Raw genomic sequence first — 19,722 nt, 5'->3', positions numbered from 1 at the left:
TCCGGATTTTCGCAGCACATACAGTTCTCTCGCATGTCCGGGGGATCCCGGACGTGTGGCAACCCCCATCTTGCCGGCGCTCGGCCGGCTCGCCCCAATTCCTCGCCGTCTTCTCTTTCCCCAACAGGTGGCGCTTTGCACTGTTCCCGCTGCGGAAGCTCGCTGCGCCTGCGCGCCTCTGGTTTTGCGCCGAGGCCGGTTGGTTAGCCCCCGTCGATTTCATTGCCGCCCCTTCCTTTTAAAACAAGGAGGTGGAGGCCGCCGTCCTGTGGGCGCAGGCGCACTTTCGCCCTTCTCGTCTCGCGTGCACCGCTCTCGCGTGGCCTTCAAGATGGCGGCCTTCTGTGAGGAGTTCGCGCTGTGCCCTTTGGCAGGAGCCGGGGTTCCCTCTCAGGGGCCGCTGGGCCTGGAGCAAGATGCGGACCGGGTGCTGCTTACGGACCGAGGCCGGACGGTGACGCTGTATAAGGTAAAGACTCCTTGGGGAGAGGAGAAACTGGGGGTGGACGGAGGGAAAGCGAGCCCTTTGCCGCTTTTCACATGTTTTGTTTAAAGTCCTTCTGGCACGATCCCTAGGAATAGTCGCAAAAGAGGGGGGGGGCTAGTGGCTAGGACCCCTAAGCGGCCGCTCAGCGGTGGCAGCATTTCTTTTGCGCGCAGAAGGTCCCGGGTTCGAGTTCCCGACATCCCCAGCAGTATTGGATGGCAGGAACTATGGCAAAAGCGAGGAAAACCTTCCTGCAGTTTCGCCTTCACCTCCAAAGGCGCCCTCCTTCCTTGTTCCCCGGGACAGACGGATATTAACAACAACAAGATGACGGAGGAAAAGATTGGGTCTCTTTCTGCAATCCGTAGAAGATTTCTCTCCCAAGAAAATCTCAATTTGCGATGGCTCTGTATTTAAAAGAGCTGAACCCCCACAAGCACATGCCCTACAGTAGGCATAGACAAATTCGGCCTTCCAGATGTTTTGCGACTACAACTCCCATCATCCCTGACCACTGGTCCTGTTAGCTAGGGATGGTGGGAGTTGTAGTCCCAGAACATCTGGAGGAACGAGTTTTCCTATGCCTGCCCTACAGTTTTATAAACAATTATAGAAAAAGATCAATACAGCAGGGTCCTTCTTGCAACTATGATTTATGGGGGTTCTCCCAAGCTCATGTGCACACTCCTCCCTATGTTTGTGTGCACTTTCTCCCAATTCCTCTATAGATACCAGGAAGGATGACAACAGCTTTCTTCACCTCCGATGGCACACTCCTTCCTTGTTTCCCAAGACCAACAGCAATAGGACAGAGGAAAAGACTGGGTTTCTTTTTGCTATCCACAGAAGATTCTCCCCAAGGTATTATAAAAAATCTGAAGCTAGGGGGAAAGATTGTGATTGAATACATGTCTATTTGGCTATGATTGATCGGATCAAGGACACATGCAGCTTGATACCAAAGATTACGAGAACACTTTGGATCCTTTATGATTTTTCTTGGTAAAAAGAGAGTATTGTTCATTCCAGTTCTAGGCACATTTTGTGACAGGGAATTTAATTAGCGTGAGCAGTTTCTGAGCTCTGGGCTTTTAGATTAAAACTGCAGAGTGGAAGAAAAGGAGGACCTTTTTCTGCCTCTCCACTTCCAGCTACTCTCTGAAGACTGGAGAAGAGACCCTCCTAAGAATATCAAGGGGAAGGGCAGGGGAAGGATTAGACCATGTGGGAAATGAACACAATATTTTAGCTGCAGTTCATTCATTTTCAGCTTTGTATTCTTGTTATAAAAAAGTATGCCTAGACATTCCGTTGTTGCTCCCATAATCTAGGTTCACGGTGCCATTTAGCTCCTAGTTTCATATCTCAGTTTCTAACACTGGGCAGGCTGAGGGAAGTACCGGTAGATCAAATTTAATGAATTGTTGAGTTGTATCAAGTGCTACATTCCTACTCATGTTTTATAACCTCCCTTTAGTCTACTGCTGGATTAGACATTTTTAATTGCTTGCGTTACTTGTTCTTAACTGCTTATGCTGGTTATTTGCATATTTATTGTGAATGGCTGAGATCTTTGTTTTCCTCTCTCTGAATCTCCTTTATTACATTTGTAACCTGGCCTACATACTCCATTCCTTCTATTTTTACCAAGCAAAATCATAAAGGATCCAGGGTGTTCTTATCATCTTTTGTATCAAGCTGTATGTGTCCTTAATCTAATACATTATAGCAAACTTGCCTTACAGTTACAATCTTTCCCCCAGCTCCATTTTGTAGTAGAGATAAGATTCTGCTACCTTAGGAAGAATCTTCTGTGGATAGCAGAAAGAAACCCAGTTTTTTCCTCTGTCCTGTTGTTGTTGGTCTTGGGAAATGAGGAAGGAGTGCGCCTTTGGAGGTGAAGACAAACTTTTGTCATCATTCCTGGTATTTGAGCCTAAGGAATTGGGAGAAAGTGCATACAAAAGTATGGAGAAGTTTGCACATCAGCTTGAGAGAACTCCCATAAATCATAGTTGCAAAAAGGACCCTGCTGTATAGTTCTGTATAACGATTTATCTTTTTCTATAATTGTTTATAAAACTATAGGGCATGTGCTTGTGGGGTTTCAGCTCTTTTAAATACACAGAGCAATAGCAAATTGAGATTTTCTTGTGTGCATCTTAATAATTTATGCTAAGGATTTAGTGTCTTGACAGTTGATAAGTTGGATTTTTTTTAAGGTTTCAGATCAAAAACCATTGGGTTGCTGGTCAGTCAAACAAGGTCAAACAATTACATGTCCTGCTGTGTGCAATGCTGAAACAGGAGAGTTCATTATTGTCCATGATGATAAGGTATGATTTCTTATTAAGGCAATAATTTAACTAGTTATGTGGGAAATTGTTGCATATGGTATAGTTTTATTGAAGCCATGGTGGTTTTTTTAAAAAAACTTCCTTTATAGAAGTTGTAGTAGGCAAAACAATTAATGTTTAATCAGTCTGTTTTGAAACTGCATGCTAGTGTGGATGAAAACTTGTTTGTTTTTTCAGAATGTGTAATAACTGATTTCTGATAGTCAAAACAAAATAAAATAAAAAATTCCTTCCAGTAGCACCTTAGAGACCAACTAAGTTTGTTCTAAGGTGCTACTGGAAGGATTTATTTTATTTTATTTTATTTTGACTATGGCAGACCAACACGGCTACCTAACTGTAACTGATTTCTGATAGGTAACTGAGCCTCACAAAGACTGCTACCCTAAAAATACTTCGGTCAAAATCAGCAGGATTTATTTCCATAGAAACAAAAATGCATTAAATGTACATTGCAGAAGCCAATGGGATTTTGTAGGTTTACATTTGCAAATTCTGCACATATCAAGAGACTGTTGGCATGGGTCTGTCATAGTTGTCCTCTATGCAGCATTTGATTACATGCACAAACATACCTGAGTGCACAGACATCTATTTTGGAAATCCTGGCTGTGTGTATATCACAGACCATAAAAACTAGTGTATCTTAAATATCCTAACCTAAATTGCTTGTGTCTAGTCAAGCTTTGAGGCAATACTTTGCAAATAGATCTTGCGCCTTTTTAAAATGATCTTTTTTTCAAAAGGTTTTACAAATTTGGAAGGAAGATGACAGTAACTTGGATAAAGCTTTTAAAGCAACGGTAAGCGCTGATAACTTGTTCTAAAATTATTTTAGAGCATGGTAATTATCTTGTGCAAACAGTTGATGGCATGAGTTCTCGATATGCTAACATTGGCCTTGCAAATTATGGGTTGGCTCCAGAAAGGTTCTTCTGCAAACCAAAGTGGTCCTTCCTGATCTGTGATCTAGCAGGGGTACCAAGTGGAGCAAGGAAGGAGATTTTCACTGATAACCCCCTCTTGACAAGCTGTTCAGCAGGTTCAGGAGAAAACCTGGAACGGCATGGCAGATGATGTTGGGGCTACAGGTGAATATTGTCACCTCTTATTGTAGGAAAGTGCCCTGTGAGCAGAACTCTGCCCATCTGAAATCTGGATTGCACTGAAAAATAAAATAATTGTGTCTTTCTAGAAAACTATATTTCACCTGTCCTTTCTCCTTCCTGCCTTAGTAAGATAGAGGACCCTTTGCAGATTGTTGAAACATTAGTCCTTCCACCTAGGGCAGGCATAGGCAAACTTGGCCCTCCAGATGTTTTGGGACTACAACTCCCATCATCCCTAGCTAACAGGACAAGTGGTCAGGGATGATGGGAGTTGTAGTTCCAAAATACCAGGAGGGCCAAGTTTGCCTATGCCTGACCTAGGGCTAATAACTACCATTGCACAGTAGAAGCTATGCAGTAACTTTAATCAATATCTGTGCTTTCAATATCTAGACTTGGATTTTTGTGAATCATCACAATACTCAACTGAGTAATGACCTTTTTGGATTTTCTTTTTGGGCATAAGCAATTTTGTTTTGCTGAAAGACAGTTATATTTCAGTATCAGTCAGAATTGTAATGCATATGCTGTCACTGAGTTGCTGCAGAATTTTCCAGCTGTTACAATTGTTCTTACTGTATCATACCCTTCTTCAAAGGTGTAAATAGCAAGGGGACAGACTGAATGTGGTATATTCTATGCATGTGGGTGAGAGATTTTCAGCATCCCCCCCCTAAAAAAGCTCAACAACCCTTGGTAATCCCCCCCAAAAAAGCTCAACAATCAACAACCCTGGGCAATCCTCCACAAAAAAGCTGAACAACTTTTTGCCACCTCCTCCCATTTTCTGTAATTTCAGTCCCCCCAAATAGGGGGTGTCTTGTAGACGGAAAAGTTACAAAGATACCTGCACTTTTGTTACATTTCATATTGCACATTTAAATTGAAGACTAAAGTTAAGAGTTTATTTTGCAGTTGTCAGCAGATGTGTATCGGATACATTCTCTGCCTAATACCGAACCCCTGGTCCTGTTCAAAGGTGGTGCTGTCAAGAGTTTAGATGCTTTACTCACAGCCCCTCAGCAAGAAATTGAAAGCGTCGTTTCAGATGAAGTTATTAGGTGAGTTCCACAGTTAATGCAAGCTTTCCAATTCAAAAATTAAGCTATAGTTTTGGTGCTGGATCTCTAAATCCCTTAACCTCACTCTGGTACCAGAGCTACCCATCACTTGTTTCTCTGTAATGCCTTATTCAGTTAATTCTTCCTGCAGGTGAACAATTAAAGTTTCTTAAGTAGGCTTGGGAACTAAGGAATAAGGTGAATAAAGGCTCTCTATTTACTCCCCCAAAAGGGGATAGTGCAAAGCAAGGATAACTTCATACATTCAAATTTGCATCATACTTTATGCTCATAGTTGTGTTGTATTGGCTGTGAACCATATTTCAAATAATAACCATGTTCGCATGCAATGCTAGACCAAACCATGGCTTAGCATGAATGTACGGACCATGAGGGAGATGTTCACACCTGCTTTGCTCCTCTCTGGTTCTTATAAGCTCTCTCTGGTGCAGAAGCTATGCTTGGGTTAGTGTGTTGTCTGAACCCAGAAATGTGGTTAAGCTCTTTCTTCAATAACAAGCTGTAGCCAAGTTTTGATCTTGGCTACTAATGGTGATTTAAGGAGAAGAGAGCTAGAATCCGAGACCAGAGGGAGGAGAAGGTGTCGCAGGATTGGAAGAAATTTAAGGACTATTTACTTAAATGTGTAAAATTGAATATTTGAATATTTGAGCAGAATTAATCAGAAGAACCGGCTTTAGCAGGTTAATGTTAAACAAAATGTTTACAAGAAATTTTTTGTAGTGAATGATTTAATTGTGAAAGAGTACTTTAAGATATTGAGTATAAGTTACGATCTATATTGGAATAAGCAAATTTAAAGAGTATTTAAGAGATATGGTAAATGTTAATGGAAAAAGATACAAAGTTATCTAAAACGTATATATGATTTTGAAGGCAGTGGAGGGAACAGGGGAAGTCCCCCTAATAGAGAAGTTAGAAATAAGAAAAGTATAAAGATAGGTGTTGGTTAAGGTATGTATTTGATTTTCTTTGTTTGTTGTTATTGTTATTGTTTTTATTTTGTTCATTGTTCACTATGTAATGTGTTTTTGTTTATGTAGTGTTTTTTCTTTGTTTTATTGGAAAATAATAAAAAATCTTATAAAAAAAAAATTAAGGAGAAGAGAGCTCAACCACAATCCTGGGTTTCGTTTAAATGCCACATGAGACCTAAAGAAGCCACAGAGAAGCCAGAAGCATATTTGCATGGTCCTAGTAAGATATAGTTTGGCTTACCGTAGTGTGCAAAGTAGGCCATTGTATTAAGTATTTTTTGTGGCCATGTTTTTAGTTTTGATTGTCCTGCAATAATAATATAACTTATTTTTAGATGGAGTGATGCTTTCTTGGATGTTGGACATCCTGTTCTTATATTTATTACTGAGCAGGTAAGTGATAAATATTGTAAGGTTTTAAAGTAGTGATGCAACAACATAAAAGTACATTTCCGTGTTTAAGTCACAGGTGTGGCATTTTGTTTACTATCTTCTTTGTTGATGCAGAATCAGTCTTAACACTTGAATAAGAATACGTGATTTAATTTGGGTACCTCTGTCTCCCCAACAAAAGTGCTCTAACAGATACTTCCAACCTTGGAGACTGAAATGTAAATATTTAGATTTATTTTACATGATAAGCATTTTAAATTTATTTAAGTCGAACGAGCTTGTAGTAGCAATGGTCACACGTAACTGAATCCTGAAATATGTGTATGCGCTCCACAGATTTATTTATTTTTTAAACCATACAGTGACTGATGGAAGGATTGCTCAGGCCTACTTAGAATTAAGTCTCTTCATATGATCCACTATGGAAATGTTACTATGCAGTAGAGGATTAATAAAGATGCAGTGCTTCTGTGATGCAGTGGTGCTGTTTTTATTTGCAGTTCTTGGGATGGTTTGGACAGGATGAGCAATGAATCATTCTCAAACTCAGAAAAAAACTATTTTAATTTCAATATTGCAGTACAATATGTTGTCCAAAATCAACAACAAAAAACTCCTCTGCTAAAATTATTTCATTGTGCTTTAGAAATTCTTGCTTTGTAGGGAGTGGAGAATACTATCTTATAAGATGAATCCTCCAACTTAATGGTGCAAGGATACTATTGGACAGTCATTTGTTCACTGTAACTTGCTGGTATTACACAATCTTTGCTTTTTCGCTTAAATCATAGCTACACAATGATTTGTGGGGAATTACCATTGCAAATGTTTTGGGGAGGCCCAAATATCTCTTAGTTATATGATATAGTTAATTGCTTCTGTCTAGCTGCAATGCCTTTTTAATGAACCTGGTTTTCTGGGAAATGAAAGAAGGCCACTCTTTTTCTTCAGGATGGGAATTGCTTCATATATGTTCAGCAGTGTCATCCATGCATCCTTCAGAAGTTTAAACTGGAACAAGGTGGCGAGTCAGCCACTCCGCTGAGTTTTGCAGCGTACTTGAAAAACAAAGTTGTCACGTTGCTTTGCTTGTGTAAGTATTAAGGTATATTCTAATTGTACAGGAGGAGAACCCTGCCTTATTTCCAATCAGTCTTTTGCAATTAAATGTTGCATAAACAGGCATAGTAGTTAATAGTTCTTAACAGTGTAATTGTATACTTCTGTGAGGAGCATAGACATATATACATATTTACAAATTCAATACACTGAGACTGCATTCAGATGCAATGTACAGACATGAACTCAGGACCAACTGCTGCCTCCTCCCACTAAATGGGAGGGGGTTATAAGTTTACAATCTTTCTGTATTTATGATACCATTGTCTGATGTTTTAACCACTTGCCAGAATTGCTAAGCCTTTGCACAATTGTAATGTCAAACCATAGTGTGCTGTTGCATCCAAATGGGATTGCTGTATTAAAGGTCAAAAACTGAAGACTGTTTCTTAGTTTGGGGTACCTATGCAATCATAAAACCTTTAGTTGAGGGTGGTATGTAGAAACTGGACAGACTGTAGTCCATTGATAATAGAGTATGTAGCTGTGAACAGAAGTCGCAAGGAAGGAGGCTTCCCCAACCAATAAAAAATATCTGACAGGCAATGTGCATGCATTAACTCCTTGGGGGATTTTTGGCAATTGTGGCTGGTATGCATGGGCTACACAGGACGCCCATGGAAGCAGCTGACAGAAACGGAACCATTCCAAACCATGCCTCCTCTTAATTGTTGCCCTGTCTTACGGTGATGATTTGTGTATACCAACTAGTATTTATTAATTCTTAACTATTACGTAACTGATTTCTATTCTTACAGATTCCAACGGATGTGTGTATAAGGTTCTGGTGCCCCTGCAACAGAGTGGGTCTGAAGAAGAGCAATTTTTACAAAAGTCTCTTCTGATCAGACTTCTTGTATCTAGCAGTATTTTAAAAGGCACTTCAATTGCTATTCTTGATAAAGATCATATTGCCACGACAGGATGTTTGGATTCCCCAGATGGCCGTGTTAAAGGTAACGTAAATCGCTTCAAAAGGCAACAGCTGGACTAAATCTATTCTGCTTAAGTTGTTGACTGTAAACAGGAAGGAAACATCCAAGAAGCACTCTTAAATAAACATTAAACAAATACTGAGCACCTAAAGTCAAGATGCTGTACAACAGCCTGGTGCCTGCCAGATACTTACTGACTGCAACTCCCATTGGTCGTGTTGCCTGGGATTAATAGGAGTTGGAATCCAACAACATCTGGAGGGCTATCATGCAATATAAAATGTAGAATAAAAAGCAACAAGTGTCTGGTCTGCAGGCAGCTAATCTAAATATGCAGATGCATAAGAAAGAAGAGCAAGGAAAGACAGCAGAGCAAGATATACAGGCAACTCCCAATTTGCATGGGGGTTGCGTTCGGGTCATCATGCGCATAAGCTCACCCTTTTAGGCCCTCTTCTGTGTCTGAAAATGGTGCAAATGTTCATGGAACACGAGCAAAATAGGAGTTGCCTGTACAGTTGATGGTTATTGATCTGTTAAACCATACATGATAGAGTGATTAATTATACAACTGAAGCTTCACTTTCTCAAAAATAGATTCGTTGAACTGTTCTTGTAAGAGGTTAGTAATGACTCAGATTATGAATTGAGACTTACTTTGGCAATGTTTGACAGGAAGGTTTTGTGTATGTTAATTACTTTGTAGGGCACATTGCCAAAGTTATCTTACTCGATTTGCAGACAGCATTCATAACTGAAAGCTTTGCAAATGGTACTCTTGTTTTTCCTATTTGTAGATTGCTTTTCCATATGGAATATAAAATTTCAAACATTACAGACTTTGAAGGAATTGCCACGGGGAACCACTGGACAAGTAAGATGTGAACAATCCATTTTCATTTTAATACTTTGTAGCTAGCTCACAATGGAAAACCTTGAACAGAGCATATGAAATATGAAAAAATAATGCTGAAAAAGGGTACTACTCAGATTTTAAAACATTCCTTGTTTTTCAGTGCGCATATTAGGTATCCTGCAGAGTGTACTGATTGATTGGGTGCGTAAGGGGTGCAACTATCTTTGAAGAGCATATATGTGAATGCAGTGCAAGCATAGCTGCTTCAGTGCATGTGCATAAGTCATGGGTAGGCAAACTAAGGCCCGGGGGCTGGATCCAACCCAATCGCCTTCTAAATCCAGCCCGCGGACGGTCTGGGAATCGGCGTTTTTTTACATGAGTAGAATGTGTATTTTATTTTTAAAGCATCTCTTGGTTATTTGTGGGGCATAGGAATTTTTTTCTCAAAATATTGTTCGGCCCCCCACAAGGTCTGAGGGACAGTAGACCGGCCCCCTGCTTAAAAGGTTTGCTGACCCCTGGTAAATCCTTCAAGAGCCATTGCCACTTTCTGAATTATAGAGTGACTCATCCAGATCACTGGATATTTCTAAGTTCATCACAGATCTCTTTGAAGGGTGTTGGTTGTATAAATTGATCAATAGTCTACAATTAATTTTCTACAGATCTAGCAATAATTCAAAATCTTTGTAAGTGTGCCCCTTTGCTCAGTTATTGCAGAGCTACAGGTATATATAGATGACAAAACTTACCTTTCAAAAGAAATTAGAAAACTCAAAAGATCTGTAGCATTTAAGGGAGTGTTTGTGTTGTGAGTATATTCCATCAAATCACTTTCTACTTGCTAATTATTTGTATTTAATGTTTTCTAGTGTTGGTGTTACGGAGACAAACTCTTCATAACACATGGTAACGAATTAACAGTAATATTGTATAAGTGTGAAACATCTTCCTTGGCTGCTGCTGTTGGGAAAGTTAAGGATACACAAACATCAGGTAGGGCTTAATTATAAAGCTTATATTTACATTCACATAATCCTCTTTTGGAAATGCCTTTAGAAAACTACATATAAAAAATGCCCATCTTAAGCTGCTTATCCTATGAGAAGGCATTGTACTAAGATTTTTCAGTTTACAAATTGGATTTTGATATTCATGAATACTCTCATTTGTATTGTCCAATTCTCTGTGGATTTTAGATGGTATGTTGAAAATTATATTTAGTGTTTTTGTTTTACCTTTATTTATTATGATTAAATTCAGTTAGACGTTCAATATGGTAAACTCATAACAATAGCTTATTTTGACATCCACACCCATGCATTATAAAAGTTCTTGTCTGGTATAATTTTTATAGAAATCATTTTTTGGTAATTTGTGCATAGCAATAATAGGTTTCACTCTTTAATGTGATAGTCTATATTACTTTTTCCAGAAATGAAGATTATGCCTGCAAATTGGAACATGCTTCAAGAAGATGATCTGATAGGTGCACAGCCAGATCAGCCTGCTAAGGGTGAATCTAATAGGCTGGTATGTTGGTTTCATAGTCACTATTCAAACTTCCTTTTGCTATATTCATTTCACTATTTATTAAAGTCTTTAGACAGATATATAAAATAGCATTTTCAACAAAAAGGCGTACAATTTTAAGGAATCCGTACAAGTATCCTTGGTTTTTATGCAATACAGCCAGAACGTTAATAGGGAATGCAAAGCAGGGAGTTCCAATCATTACAAAAAGAAACTCAGCTGTTGAATTTAAGGGAATTGTAGTCCAGCTTTTAATGATGAAGTTTAACCTCTCGGATCTGCATGATGGTTACAGTTGAAATTTGGAAATGTCAGTCCACTCTTTTGCTTTGGTTTTTGGAAGATTTTCACTTGAATACTTGAGGTTTAATCCAGATTAAGCTTTTGCAGTTTGATCTCATAGTCATGAATAACTTTTCACATCACTTGATTACAAATTGATCTTCTTAAATGGTTACCTTGTTTCGGGGGGGGGGGCAGCACAAAATATTAGTCCTGAAAGCATTTGCTAAATTGTACTATGTTCATAGAAGGGATCAAGCTCTAGCAGAGTGCATTAATCACCTATTTCCCCCTTCCCTTGGTGCCATAGAATCATAGAATGTAGAGTTGGAAGAGACCACGAGGGTTATCTAGTCCAACCCCCTTCAATGCAGGAATATTGTGCCCAACGTTCCACAAACTCACTACACTATTCCAGATGATCCTTCAACCCTGTGGAACAGCTTTTCAGGCAGCTCCACAGGGCTGCACAGGAAGAATCAGCAAAAAATTCCTCTTCCACTTGCTTCCTCCACCACCCCCTACCCATCCCTATTTATTTTGATAGAATTTTTTTTAAAAAAAAATTCTGTGGATTTATGACTTGAGAAAAAATATGCCTAGCTGCCAACAAACAAATTGGTAGGCATGTATGTCATATTACAGTAAAAAAGGAATTACTTGTACATGCTTTCCAGAAAATTAGTTGTATTGGACCATTGTACTTAAAAAAAAAAATCTTTCTTACTTATGTTTGGGTGAAGTTCAAGGCAGACTTGCATAAGATTGGGAAATCTAATTCACCACTGAAACAGGGTGCTCTGTATTCTGGATTAGTTAATCCAGAACATTTTTTTTAATCTCTACCTGCACCCACTGCTAGAAGGTGACCTTAGACAAATTGTCCTTTAGAAATTGTGGCTCTCGGCAGGAACAAAGATCATGTGCTAAAATCTGCATAATGAAATATTTTTCATAATCTTGGATTACTCTCTCTACCTCTGAATGCTGTCTTCTAAAAAGTTCAAAACTGATGCTTGTATCTCTTTCCTTTCTAACATTATTACCCTATTTTGTTCTTAAAACATTTTTGTTTTGATGATCAAAAGAGAATATAACTACTGGTGAATTGAATCTGCTGGCAGGATTTCTAAAACTAGTTGTAATTGGTCCAGGATACGTGTTACCATTGGCTGTTGTTTTTCTTTAACTGTCATGGAACTTTAATTCTCAAAGAATCTTACTATGCATGTTTAAATACTTGCAGTTGAGGTCAAGAAAGAGCATGGGTGCAAAAACTCAACAGGAGACTCTGACAACAGAACAGCTGCTTTTAATTATCAAGGTAATAATAATAATTAATAATAATTGTTATTTATACCCCACCCATATGAAAAACACTTAGGAAAGTTGGAGTGGTTGGGTAGAGAACAAGATATCATTTAGTGCAAGGGTCACCAAACGTTTTCAGCTGGGGGCCCGTCCACTGTCCCTCAGACTTTGTGGGGGGCTGGACTGTATTTTGAAAAAAATAATGAACAAATTCCTCTTCCTCACAAATAACCCAGAGATGCATTTTAAATAAAAAGACACATTCTACTCATGTAAAAACACGCTGATTCCCAGACTGTCCGCAGGCCAAATTTAGAAGGCAATTGAGCCGGATCCGGCCCCCGGACCTTAGTTTGCCTACCCATGATTTAGTGGCAATATTTTTCTCTCTACACATTGATGCATTTACTGGACAAAATGGTATCGGGAAATATGGTATACACATTATTAAAAAATATGTATACTAACTTCTTTAAAAAGAATTGACAAATTTCTTTATTCCATCAGGCTTTTAAATTGAATTCTGACTTTTAGTTTGAACTTGTTTTAAGTCTTATTAAGTCGGGTCTCTTGTAAACAGCTTAGATGACTTTGATTAAGCAGTATGCAGATCATTGAAATAAATAAACCAAATTTAAAATAGGAGTCCTTCAAGTTTTACAATCCAACTTCTATTGATTGATTGAATGAATCGATTTATTTCGGTCACTGTTGATATCGTGGGAACAATTGGACACCTTTTGGGGGTTTTATCGGTCAAGTAATTATTTGGCAAAGCTAGAATCCCACTGAAATATAGAGCTGTATTTACAAAGTGGAATGGGAGATTTTACATACATACAATTTATTCTGACAGAGCTTGCATTAGCTTGCTTATAATTTCATTTATGTAGGACAGGAATGCAGCAGCAGGAATGAGAGAAGAGGGAGGCAGCTACTATTGTTTGCTCCTAGTACCCACATTGCTGCTCATTCACATTAAGCCATATGTTGGTGTAACATGTGCAGACCAAACCAATGAATCGTCTTAACTGCTGATCAAACAAACAGTAGTTTGTTTTCTACCTCCTCTTCCCTCATGCCTTTTGTAGCTTGATGAGCACCAGGGCTGGGGTGCCAAACAAATCATATAATGCCATGCCGCAGTTGAAACAAACCACAGTTCATAAACCAGCAGCAAACCATACCTTCAAAACATGGTTTATTGGCAGTAAGCAAACTGTAGTTAAGCTGTTGGGCAGGGTTTCAATAATCAGACAGTGATTTAATAAACCATGGTTTATACTCCCATCTTTCAACTTTAGCAAAACTGAACCTGGTTTGCTGTGCTTTTTAGCAATGTAAATATGTGACTGAACTAGATCAGCCATGATTTATTCCTCTGCTAAACTGAAATAACAACTGAAACCTTGACCCAACATGGTACCCTCCAGAAGTTCCTGGTCAGGGTTGCCAACTTGAATAAATATTGTGGGGGTCCAGGTAAGCCCCATCCTGCATAATTGATCACATGATGCAGTGCACACATACCATTTGAAAGGAAATGCCCATCAACTTTGTTGAGGCCCAGCCCCCAATAATACTGTGGGGGCCAAAGCCCCCATGGCCCCAAGGAGTTGGCTCCTATGTTCCTGGTAGTGTTCCCAACCAGCACAATTGTGCTGGGTGAGATTTTTTGCAAGTAATAAGCAACTTTTCTAAATCAACTTCCTACCTCGGAGGGCAATGCTTATTGAGAAGTTCCCATTAAAAAATTAAAGCAGATACAAATGCTTGCTATTGAATCCAATGTTCTAGTAGTGTTTTCATTCATGTTAAGGCAGTATTGCTGAAAAATCTTACGATTTGGAGCCTGAGTACAGTAAGGAAAGGGGAAGGCTCGGGTAAGGAGGTTTTCCCATCCCCTCCTCCACCCATATACCATGGCATTCCTTGCCACCATCACCAGAAAGAACTCTCTGAAATGCCTTTCTAATATGGTGGCAGCTGTGACACATCCAGGCATCTAAAGGCAGTGTTTTGGGTTCTTTCGAAACATTCTCATGTAGGTTTCAGCTGCAATCTTTTACACATTCACATGAGAGTAAGGCTCATTGAACTTAATGGGATCGACTTCTGAGTAGTTATGCATAGGATTGCACAGTTAATGGATTAAAACTTATATGGCAACCAAGATTACTTTTAATTACTTTGGCTAGTTAAAGTTGGTTTTCTGGGACTGTTGAACAAAATACTCTTTTTCAGGATTCTTCTCAGAATGTAATTGAAGAAAAGCTGAAAACATTTTTATCCAGTACTCAGATACCAGACTTCCAAGCATCAGTTGGATGCATACTATCTGCTCTTGTGAACAAGTGTAAAAGAGAGTCCTCATTTTACCCTCACAATTGCTTGGTGCAAATTATCCAGACACAAGGCCTCTCTTACAGGTGAGCTAGTATTTATTTGATAATAAGGTAAAAAGGTAAAGGAACCCTGAACGGTTAAGTCCAGTCAAAGGCGACTATGGGGTGCGGCACTCATCTCGCTTCAGGCCAAGGGAGCCAGCGTTTGTCCACAGACAGCTTTCTGGGTCATGTGGCCAGAATGACTAAACTGCTTCTGGTGCAACAGAACACCATGACTGAAGCCAGAGCACACAGAAATGCCATTTACCTTTCCACTGCAGCGGTACCTATTTATCTACTTGCACTGGCGTGCTTTCAAACTGCTAGGTTGGCAGAAGCTAGGATAGAGCAGTGGAGGCTCACCCTGTCGTGGGGATTCGAATCGCTGACCTTCCAGTCAGCAAGCCCAAGAGTCTCGGTGGTTTGGACCACAGTGCCACCCACGTCCCTCTTATTTTATAATGAAATTTAAGGAACTGGAATCCTTCTGGAACTTTGAGAATAGTGGCTTATCAGAAACTGATTTCTTATGAACTTGTGGTGCTCCCAGAAACCTGAAATATTTTTGTGGATAAAAGATAATATTTAACTAATTGCAAGTATATCCGGAGATGTAACTGTTCACCCTTTTGTTCAAGTATGTGCCCAGATCTAATGGCAGTTGCCTTGGAGAAAACAGATGTACACTTGTTACAACTATGTCTCCAGCAGTTTCCTGACATCCCTGAAGCAATTACCTGTGCTTGCCTAAGGACTTTCCTAAGGTCAGTATCAAGCAATTTATCCTACATTTTTACTGATCATGCTTGCAATAGTTTGCTTTGAAGTACTATTTTTTCTCTTCAAATTACTTTGTGTGTAATAAAGGAACCATGGTGTATGGACCCTAGCCTATTACTTTGGCAAGAAGTAGAAATGACAAGTATTTTACCCTATTTAATTCCCTTGTATATGAGAGCTGTTCATAATGGACTCCATTGCAGTTATCAGATGAGATTTCCATTGTGGAGACATTTTCATTTAGAAAATGCTGAATCTTCTTCTTTTTTAATTGACTGCAGTCAGAAAAGGTTAGTATATGAAATCAGGGAGAGTAAATTAACTACCTGATGGCTTTAGGCATTCTCCAAATGCCCAGTCATCTCTAAAATGCAATTTTGCGTGTTATGGGAAGTTGATCAACGCAAATTAAATGTAGAGGCTTCTCTAGACATGCAAGGAAATGCATGTTATTCTGTCCATCTTAATCCCAGATAGTAGTTGTTGATGTTGTTGTTGTTATGAAATGTCGATTTCAGAAATTTCTTTTAAAATGCCATTTTAAACTACTATCAACATCTGGGGACTTTTCTTTTTCTTCCTAGCATTGGTGATGACCGCCTTGAAGAAATGAATGTGAATTTAGATTCTGTAGCAGGTTGTGTTGATATTGTGCACAACAACAGAAAGTCTGACGTTATACAGAACGGCTTCAATTCTGAGCTCCCGGAAGAAGACATCTGCGAAACACCATTAAATCAGAAATCTCACATAACATACACAAGAGAAATATGCCCTGTTGGACCACAGAAGGCAACGTTGCTGTATCCTTTGAACAATAAAAAAGTTGTTCTTACAGATGCAGAACGGTTATGTGGCACCTGTGGCATATTGTTCCACCATGTTGAAACCTCATTTCTTGGAGATTTAACATTCGTGAAGGAATGGGAAGGTGGTATTTTGCTGCACCCTGAAGAACTGCTCTAGAGAACAAGGTGAGGTGGGGGGGGGGCTGTATGGGGAATCAGCAGTTTGCTGCCTCCCCCACTCCTTCCTTCATTGAGAGCTTCTGTTGAACCTTGGTCCCTTCCTTGGCAGAAGGGTCCCTTCAACTTGCAGAAAGAAGACTGCAGTTCTAACCTATTTTGTTAGCCTTTTAAAAAATGCTTTCTTTTTCAAAGATGTTGCTCTTAAAAAAACTTAATGCAAATTGGTCCTTGACCCTATTACCTGAATCTTACGCAGAAACACCATTCTTCGTTCAGCATACAGTGAGACATTTCTTTTGCCTCATCTGAAAGATCTCACAGCTGAGCAAGTCATTGTAAGTAGCAACTCCTCTCTTGACTGTTTATAGATATTATTGTTGATTACATATTTGTTCCTTGAGCATCTTGTGGCTTTTAGAGAAATTTTTCAGTTATGAAATCCATATCTAAATATCGCATATCTAAATCCATGTTGATTGTTACTGTGGTAAATAGATAAGTATCCACTGAATGATATTTCATCTCACACTGGTTTTGTAGAACCTCCTCGGCCTCTGGTATAGATAGATAGAATTTTAAACATCAGGTACGTTACTGTAACCTTCAGGATGTGTTTGTGACTAAATTTGCTGCACTTACACGGATTATTATATATTATATAAATTAGAAATGGAGGGTAGAATTACTGCATAACATTGGTCAGATTAGATTAAGGACCTTCAGAAGTTTCGTTTCTATGCAAGTTGCTACAGGCCTGATGTAGATTTGTTATGTCTGAATCTGAAATCAATATAGGAAGGAAGGCTTGCTTTGCATTTTATATTTGTTTCTGCTTGGGAAATGTCAGCATAGATTGGTGATATAGTGAGATCCCCGAATTGAGTTGTAGCAAGAAAATTGAGACAAGTATTTTTTTCCTAATGACTGAATACTCGTTTGCAAATATATTAAAAAATTCTGTACTGTATATACTTAAATTTGAACGACTACTTTTAAATGATAAATTTTTCTTCCTAGTTATTTCTCCGGTATCTGCAGTATCTGTACATGAAGTGCAATGAAGAGGCTGCTACAGACATTCCTAGAATATTTTGTCTGTCTATAAACCAGGTAAGGGGCAGGTGGGAATTAAAATCATCATTGTTCTTGTGAGTTATCAGCATCTATATGTCATCTCTAGATGTCTGCTTCATTGAAAGGACTAGAACTGCATGTGCACTCCTCTGTGTATTCAGAGTCTGTTTCAGCCCAATGGAAAACATAACTGTCTTCAATTAATGTTTATTCTAAAAGTGAGGCTTGGGCTCTTATGGCAGAAATAGTTTTATAGGATGCCTTGGTTCCCTTTTTAATGGTTCAAGAAAAATATGCTTCCCTCCTCCAGTTGCTCATGGTGCCGTGACAGAAGGATTGTTAACACACATGATGTGGTATTGATCTGTTTCCCAATTTTGAATGATGTTATTGCCCTAGCTAACTTGTTTTGGGAAACAGATCTGAAAGTTGACAAGATAGCATTGATAGGATCCCTTACAATGGGATAGAATCATACACTGAGACAGGGAAGCACTTGCTGGTCCGTGACTTTCATGATTGCATTGGGAGATTCTGCTCCTATAAGCAGTTGCTTAGCTATGCCTGCGTTACATACTGTTACATTTGCAGAATCATTGTTGAAATATGACAGTTTCAACTCCCTCCCACTCGGCAGCCAAGGTTGTTTTAAATTTAAATGTGCTACATGTACATTTCTTGCCAAAAGTGTGGCAAGGAAGCTTTTATATTATAAAGAAATTATGTCCTGAGTATTAGTCTCTTTCATAAAAGCTAAGCAAGAGTCTTATGGTACCTTTAAAACATTGGGTTGTGTTCAGCTAAGTCCTACCCATTAGCCCTATTGAAATTAATTTTGGGTAGGACCATCATTGAATCCAATTTCAAGAAATCTATAATGGCATAAGCTTTTGTAGACTACAACCCACTTCATCATATGCATGATTGTACAGAAATGACTATCTCCTGTGGAATATCGTTACTTTCCATTTCAGTGCAGAGGGTTGCATCTGAAGGCTGCATGAACAGAATTTCCCTGCCTCTCCTCCCCCCACCAACTTCCGTACTCCCTAAATGTGCAGGAGCTTCAGAGAGTCCCCCAAATCTGCTTAGAAAACTTGAGGGGGGGGGCAAGGAATGGAGGGCTAGATTAAAATCAGAAGTCCCATTACACAAATAGAAATCGGTTCTGCTCACGAATGGGCACAATTGAGTGTCATTCAGTAAAATTACAAGGCAGTGGAATTCTGTCTAATAATTGGTGCTGACTTGCTCATACATGTGCTGAAGGTTGAGGTATCACACTTGAGTTTCACTAGCTTATGCTTATCTATCACTGGTTTAATTTTCAGATCATGGACTGGATATGCCTCCTCCTAGATGCTCACTTTACAGTTATTGTGATGCTGCCAGAAGCAAGAGAATTACTTTCTAAGCTGCACAAGTTTGTTAGAGCCCAAGTAAGTTTCCCTTTCTTTTGAAATTGCAGCACCAGAGGCACAGATTGAACATTGTAGGTGGTGATACCAAACCAAGCTTCCCTTCGAAAACCACAAATGTTACCCTTTGTTTGCTATCACACACTGCCCTTTTGCATGAAGGCAACAGTAGTTCCACTTGTGGGAATAAAAGCAATGTTTATAAAGGGCTGGCAGGAAATATGAACAAGTCTTATTTGTTTCCCCTCTCTTTTAGGTACGTTTTTACTCAGAACTCAACAAGATTGAAGGAAGCCTGAAGCAGTTGCAAAGGATACAGCACCCAGATGATGTGGGCTTATATTCCATTGAAGTTCTGAAACTTGTATGAATAAGGCACACGTTTCTCATAAAATTATTGTTACGAATCTACTGTGGACATTTTTCTCCCTCTTTGCATTCTGTCTCATCTGTTCTACCTTGTAAAAACTTATTAATACCAAATTTCTCATTGGTGATCTGTACTGATACCCCTTCTAGGCCGTCTTTTCTAACTTGGTGCCTTCCAGATGTTTTGGACTGGGGTAGATGGGATTTGGAGCCTTTGACATCTGGAGGGTACCAGGATGGCAGAGGCTGCTGTAAGTTACATTATGAGTGCAACATCCGACC

At 39.2% G+C, this 19,722-nt stretch overlaps 1 protein-coding gene across 2 annotated transcripts; it reads left to right on the top strand.

The window, feature by feature from the left end:
* The first annotated feature begins 297 nt into the window (after positions 1-297).
* On the top strand, positions 298-19,482 carry NOL11 (nucleolar protein 11). 2 transcript variants are annotated; one of them, XM_033138871.1, is made up of 18 exons: positions 298-469; positions 2,710-2,823; positions 3,591-3,647; positions 4,869-5,014; positions 6,348-6,405; positions 7,357-7,498; positions 8,283-8,480; positions 9,257-9,333; positions 10,191-10,314; positions 10,754-10,851; positions 12,380-12,457; positions 14,689-14,873; positions 15,470-15,595; positions 16,196-16,414; positions 16,836-16,914; positions 17,597-17,689; positions 18,985-19,092; positions 19,328-19,482. In XM_033138871.1, the coding sequence occupies exons 1-18, from the start codon at positions 332-334 to the stop codon at positions 19,439-19,441; spliced, it is 2,154 nt and encodes a 717-aa protein (XP_032994762.1). In that variant the 5' UTR covers positions 298-331; the 3' UTR covers positions 19,442-19,482. The 2 variants fall into 2 exon arrangements, with proteins under 2 accessions (XP_032994762.1, XP_032994763.1); XM_033138872.1 differs by lacking the exons at positions 298-469; positions 4,869-5,014 and having other exon boundaries at positions 2,768-2,823.
* Positions 19,483-19,722: the final 240 nt, after the last annotated feature.

Source organism: Lacerta agilis, chromosome 2 (genome assembly GCF_009819535.1).
Source record: "Lacerta agilis isolate rLacAgi1 chromosome 2, rLacAgi1.pri, whole genome shotgun sequence".
Classification (NCBI taxonomy): domain Eukaryota; kingdom Metazoa; phylum Chordata; class Lepidosauria; order Squamata; family Lacertidae; genus Lacerta; species Lacerta agilis.
The sequence above is the reverse complement of the archived record's forward strand: the minus strand, read 5'-3'. Positions and strand labels throughout refer to the sequence as shown.